The following is a 7,011-nucleotide window of genomic DNA, read 5'->3' on the forward strand; positions in this document are numbered from 1 at the left end:
TTTTTTTTTTTTTTTTTTTTTTTTTGCAGCTGGCCGGTACAGGGATCTGAATCCTTGACCTTGGTGTTATAACACTGTGCTCTAAGCTAACCGGCCAGCCCCTTGGGAATTTAACATTAAAATATGCTTCTCAAAAAAATATGTAGTTTTTATATATGAAGACTATGAACCTGCGCCTAAGCCTTCATGTTCTACTCCTTACATAAAAGAGCAAAAAGAGTACTTTTAGCAAAACAATTCTGGCTATGCAAAGGCTTAGAGACAGGAGTCGCCTTTCCAACAACCCTCAAGTCAAATCACACAGACTGACTCCGCCCTTTCTGAAGCCAATCTTCCCCTCCAACTCCTGCAATACAAAGCTCTTCCTCTCTGCATTGTTATGTATCTTCTGAGCCTTGCATCCTACAGCTCTTAGGCTTTTCTTTTCCTCCAATAACTCCTTGCTATCCACACCACCCCACTTCAGCAAGGCAATTTACATTCCATGATGTCAGCAGACTCTTTTTGAGGGCAGAGGTGGGGGGAAGATGTGACTCCTAGATCCAAGCGACAATCTAGGGTTATCTTTTAGTTCTCACAGTCAAACAGGAAGGCCATTGAGTTACGCCTGCTTCTGCACATGACTAGCTTCAGATGAAGTAATCTTTGCTGCTCTAGAGCTGCGGCAGAGGAAGGGAGAAGCATGAGGTCACCTAAAAAAACTGCAGAGCAGCTCCTCTTGTCTAGCAGACCCAGGAGCAGTCAAAGACAAGGCTCATAATATGTCTAATTAGATCATGAATCCCTATAGCTATTTTAAATAAATCACTCAGGGTATTCATGTGAGACACCCAGCAACTCAAGACCTATTCCTGGCAATTATTTCCTATTTCACTATTCCCCCCCACTCCAATTAAAAAGTAAGCCCCTATGTAAGCCCCTTGACAGCAGAAACCATACCAAATGCCCCTGTGTTTTCTATTCCTACCACAGAACTAGAACAGAGAAGATGGTGATGGTCAAAAGATGCCTGCTTATGGAAATCAGTTAAAATATGTTGGCTTGATAATTAACACTTAACTTACATGATGAAAAAATAAACACACAAAGAACGGTGATCATTTTTAATAGTTTACTGTCACAGTATCAACTTTTGTGTATATACATTTAAATAGTTACAGACATAAATACCGACGTGGCAAAATATCTGCCTCTAGTCACAAAAAAAAAAAAAAAAAAAAAAAAATCTTTGCAACTAAATAAACAACCTTAAGTAATACTGAATAAAAGCATATGTGAGGTAATTTATCTAAAGTGACTACAGCCTATATAAGACATTCTTACTGTAAAAATTCAAGTAGTTATGAAACCCTGTCTCATAACTCAAAAATACAAATTTAACTTAAAAACACATTTTCAAACTAAACAAAAATATTTTATTTATAAATAGGTAAAATAAATAAGATTATTCCTGTTGAAATTCAATCATGACATTATTATTTCTTTTATAGGTATTTGGGGACTTTGTTTATATATACCCCAGATAGATAAAAAATGAAACTTACAAAACCCTTCTAAGAACTTACATATTATTCTAATGCACATTATCTAGATATATGTGTGTGTATACATATATTTTCATGTATGTATATATGGGATTTTCATTTGGGATGAGAAATATTTGTTCTTTTTTAAGAAAAGTATATCCCAATTATAAAAACATTCTTAGTTTCTCTTAAAAGATCACTTTTATAGGATGCACACTCACTAATGTGAGAACGCATTTTATAAATTTTTAGAAACACTCATTCTCTTACCAAGTTACTTCTGATTATCTGTTTTACTAAGTCTTAGTTATATCAATTAAAAAGTCAAGTTCCTTTTTTTTTTATTAGCCCTGTTTATTCAAAATCCCCATGCTCTTTATCATTTAATATGCAATCTGCAAGAGTTTTTACTGGCATCAAGTAACCCACGTATACTTCCATCCAATTTTTTCAGTTACTTTCCAGTATTCCATACTTTCCAATTAATGCTCAAGGTCATATGAACATTCAGAAGCAAAAGAAACAAATTATCAAATTATTTTGCACTTTGTAGTGACCTATAAAATCTACTTTCAGCATGACATTCAGTGTTCTCAGAATGAAATTTTTCATTTTAAGCAAGATAATACATGTAAACCCAGTACTATACATTGTTCTGGAGTTGTCATTGAAAAGCAAAAACACTGAACTGTATCTTCTCGCTGCCCAGTCTAATCATTTAATAAGTTCTCTTACACTAAGTTGGAGAGCAATCTTCAGCAAAACTACTAGAATAATTCTCTTAAGCAAAAAAGAAATGTATTAATAATCACTGTCCTATTTTCAAGGCTCTTCCATTCTTGCTTTAAAATAAACAAAGTAATAAAATAAACAAGGTTTAATAAGATGTCCTCACATCCCAAAGAATGACTTCTGGGAAACGTCCAACAGAAATTCATTTTTGATGTATTTCATCTTCCCTTTCCAAGGGTATCCAAAAGCAAATGACCGCTCCGTCACATTCCTCTCAATTACAATGCAGTCTCTCCTCTAACTGACAAAATTTCCATCTACTGAAGAAACTTTTTTTTTAAGAGTCTCCTCATGCAAAAGCTTTTGAAGAAGTCATGTTCCTGAAGGCAAGAGTTTAGATATCAGATTCAGCAGTTTCTGCCGGAAACTCAGTTTGTCTCCAATTCTCCGGAGTTGATTGGCACACTCAACTTCAGGCTCTGAAAAGAAAAGCAAAACATACAAATTAGATTAAGAGTATTCCAAATTGTAACAGCGAGAATTAATACACCCAAAGTTGAGTACCCCAGGAAGTGTTTCTCATAACTTTAGCTTTTTGGGCACCTGTTTTCTGAACGTGAGAGAGACTACTTAAAACGCACCATGCAGACACTGACATACACACACATTGTGACTCACTAGCAAAAAACTAGTTAAGAATAAAGACATTTACTTTGAAATTTTTTTTAAAAGCATTCTGAATAAGGCAAGTGTTATTTTACTTACAAATAAGGAAATTTCATGTGTCAAATACTACAAAGAATAACGTTAGTCACCTTTACTGGCCTCAGGTGATGTCATCCCTTCCTCATTTAAGGTTGGTTGGGGAACAGAATTCAAATTCTAAACACTTGTGTCGTTTTCAAGTAGGATTTGCTTTTCAATAGCAATAATTCATGGCTTAGATTATGCCCTGATTAGATGGCAAATCTGATGTAATCTTTTCCTCATTAAAAAACTGATATTTTCTCATAAAAGACTCAAATTCTTATTCCAAAATTAAGCCCACACTCTCTAAAATGATTTTTAAATTTACATTTTAATGTAAGCCAACTTCTTCCCATGAACCCAATCTGTACCAATCCACTGCTTTTATGAACATGAATGAAGCAAAAAATAAGTAATATTTAATTCACGTGCTTATTACTTAGAATTGAGATACTCAATTATCTGATTATTATAGTTAATTAAACTAGTATTATTTTCAGAAATTTTCCAACTAAACTTTTTCAGAAAATGAAATTAACACTAAATCTATATTGAACACAATTTCAACTTTCTTGAACATTTTAAATAGCAACTCGGGGTTTTGGGGCCCACTTTAAAATCATGATTGTGAACAGTAAAAATCATCATTACTACAAATTAAAATTTGATGTGTTTTATAAATAGACTGTATAGTTAGGCTCAAAATATGTCAACTGCAAATATATAGTAAAGCAGTTTTTAAAATCTACATTTCAACCAATTTCTTTCTCTACAAAAGCTGAGTGAAATCTTCCCTAATCCCTACACCAAGAGATCTAATAGCGCTCATAAGATGCTATTCTTTAGGGATTACAGAGTCTAACATTTTAAGAAGTATTTACAGAAACATGTTCTTTTCAGTGAGTGGAAAAATATTAGCATACAGTTCTTTAAAAAGCACAATATCATTCTGCATACGATTTTGAAAACTCTGAATTCTAAGAGGAAAAACTATTCCTTTCGAAAAAAAAATTTGCAGGAATAGATCCCAATTGTTTCTTCAATTTTTTTTTTTTTTTTTGCAGTTGCACATCTATAAATGTATTCATATCTAATGTCTAATCAAGTTTAAGGGGGACTTTCTGCTGTCCCTTGTTTTTGGGAACTAAGTTAGTCGGACTGAAGTGAGCTATGTATGCTCAGGTTAGATCCTTCAGGAACATAGTCAGAACTCTCGGACATCACAAAAGGAGGGCACAGCAAGAGCCACGCAAGAGGCAAAGAAAGCAGCCTGGTGCCAACCTAAGCCAAAGTCACATTTGCAATGCACCACATCTTTTGCACGCCCCACGAGCTCTATAAAATGAAACTAAATTTGAAAAGGGCCTATTACCGTCTGATGCAATAGCAGTATGACCTACATGGATTCCTTGCTGCCTTCCTTGCTACAATATTTAACTGCCTTCTTTGGTAAGATTTTTTAAAAAGGGGTGGGGTGGGGTAAAAATGAGCTGAAGAATTAGGATGGTGTTGCGTGTGTGTGGTAAGATGGGGGTGGGGGTTGGGAATAGATGGACAAAAAAAGGTAGGGGACCAACTCCTATTCTCCTATCCTTCCCCCCACCCCCATTGATTGTTAAAATGTTATACTCTTAGCAAAGAGGGAAAACTTCCTAGGCTCCTAAACACAAGGGTCCTTGCGGGGCCTCCATAAACCCTCACCAGTCCTGTGAGGGAGAGCTGTGATAGTAGCAGGGTGAATTCCTGCTTTTGTCCCCGTCGGGGGTGAGGGCAGTGGTTACCCATCAGGGGCCCTCAAAGGTCGACTTCGGAGGAAGAGGACCTGTCTCAGGAAGTGCTGGGAGGCCACGAGGCTCTCGGAGCCCTCTCCTGCCCGCACCTGCTGTGACTGTCTCCTCCGGGCAGCCGCCTGCACTTGCACTTTTCGTCCCGTGGCCCCGGGAAAGGGCGAGCGGGGAGGTGGGAAGGGCAGAAGGGAAGAAACTTTCTGCCACGGCTACGATGCAAGCGCATCCTATTTCCAGGCCGGGCTCCCTCCCTCGCCACCTCGGCAGTCCTGGGAAAACCCCCTGAAGAACTTGCAGGAGGAGCAGACCTGGCCCGACCTCAAGGTTTTGTGCAGTCTGGGCCCGAGCCCGGACGGGCTGACCCCGCCCCGCCCGAGACCTCGATCCCGGCCTGGGGGGTCCGTACCTGCCGGAGCCCGCGGTGGGCTCGGTGGAGCGATCTTACGCGCCTTCCTCCCGGGCATCGCCGCAAGCACCGCCGCGATGGGATGGTGACGGTGCGCCGCGATGGGTGGCTGTAGGCACGCCGCGATGGGTGCTGTAGGCACGCTGCGGTGGGTGCTGTAGGCACGCCGCGGTGGGTGCTGTAGGCAAGCCGCGATAAGTGCTGTAGGCACGCCGCGATGGGGTGAGGACGGGACACGCGGAGCTGCCGAGTAGACTCCACACGCACGCGGGAACCTTTAAGGTCCCGGCACCCGGGCCCGCGCTCTGCTCTTACAGGGACTTCCTCGGTGACGTAGGGAAACCTGACGCCGGGCCCGCCCCTGTCCCCGCCCGGCGGAGAGCGAGCGCTGGAGCCCGCTGGTGCGGGAAACCTCCGCCGAGCGCCACCTGCTCGGACCCGCGGCGGGGGGCGCAGGGCGCTCGGCGGGCCAGACCCTGCTGAGCCCCGAAATGAGTTCCTTATCAAACGGGGGTTGGAGGAGAAGGGGTCTTCTGGAGAAGCTGCAAGCTCCGGAGGTCGGGTCGGCCGCGGTGGCGGCGGAGGTTGGGAGTGGCGGAGGCAGGTTTTCCCAGGGGGAGCGCTGGCGGCGGGGAGGGAGGGGCGCCGGGTCCTTATCATAAATTAGCAATTGGGGACTTCCGTAAACAAGCCCCGGGAGAGTTCGGAAAAGAAAACTTCGAACTCGGAAGAGTGTGGGTAGTTCGGCCCTGGGTTAGGACGGTGATTTTAAGACGCAGATCATATTGCCTCTGGATAGGTCGATATTGCTCGTTTTGGGTGCTTATTAACCCCCAAAAGAGTGGGTCATCATATAGAAAACGTTCAGATCTTTCGTGGAGGGAGGAATGATATATCTGGGAACGTGAAATTATCTGCACAACGTTCGGTTATTCAGAAGAGGAATAGTTAACAGGTATTGAGGCCCACTTCACTCTAAAGGCACGCATTTTCTTATCCCGTCCACAAAACCACCCTCAGAAGCTGGCATTCTTACCGTCGTGGCCACTTTACAGGTGCAGGAACAGGTTTATAGAGGTTAAGTAAACTGCTCAAATTCCCATAGGCAGAGAGCAGCGCCTGAACCCAGGCAGGTGCGCAGGCAGCACGAGTTCTTACCCACTGGCCTTCCCGGCAATCGCTGTTTCTTAGAAAATATGGGTTTCTGTATTATCTGTGCTACGTAATGCTCAGGTTGCAAATTGGTTTACAGCTGCGAGGGCTCCCTAAACGTGCTTGGTTTGGTTCAGAGTATTGGTCTGTAAAATGTCTTGTGAAAACTCGAATTGATTACCAGCATCTAAAAATTGAGAATCCCTGTTCAGTCAGCCGACCCCAAAATTAATCAATTAACTTGAAAAAATAAAATTTGAAAGATTGCATCAAAATCCTGGACTTACGACATCTCTTGGAAAATCAGAAACCCTGACAACCTGGGATCGTTTTCCAAAAGTGCAGAGTAGGCTAGAAATGTAGTGGACCCACCCCCGTTAGAGGGACCTTGGGCACTCTTGTTCACCGGCAGTGCCTGCTGTTTGCTTTTCTCATTTGCATTATCTGGCCCAGTAGGCATTTGAGCTTGTTTATTTGTTTTGAACCATTCAATCAACACAAACCAGCAAATATTTATTTATGGCTTGGCCCTGCAAAAGGTAAAGACAGTGCTATAAGCACGGAACAAAACTAGCCTTGAGTTTAAGCAACTTAGTTTTGAGGCTGATGTTGGGTGTTTTTGAGTGTGGTAAATACGTAGGAGTAAGAGTGGACCGAATTC

General features: G+C 41.9%; 1 protein-coding gene across 1 annotated transcript; it reads right to left on the reverse strand.

Annotated features, from left to right (window-relative positions):
- Nucleotides 1-2,630: 2,630 nt before the first annotated feature.
- Nucleotides 2,631-5,256, reverse strand: PMAIP1 (phorbol-12-myristate-13-acetate-induced protein 1). Its single transcript, XM_008591698.1, has 2 exons — nt 5,199-5,256; nt 2,631-2,737 (listed from the first exon to the last, which is right to left on the reverse strand). The coding sequence occupies exons 1-2, from the start codon at nt 5,254-5,256 to the stop codon at nt 2,631-2,633; spliced, it is 165 nt and encodes a 54-aa protein (XP_008589920.1).
- Nucleotides 5,257-7,011: the final 1,755 nt, after the last annotated feature.

The sequence above is a fragment of the Galeopterus variegatus genome, unplaced genomic scaffold (genome assembly GCF_000696425.1).
Source record: "Galeopterus variegatus unplaced genomic scaffold, G_variegatus-3.0.2 Scaffold7198, whole genome shotgun sequence".
Lineage (NCBI taxonomy): Eukaryota > Metazoa > Chordata > Mammalia > Dermoptera > Cynocephalidae > Galeopterus > Galeopterus variegatus.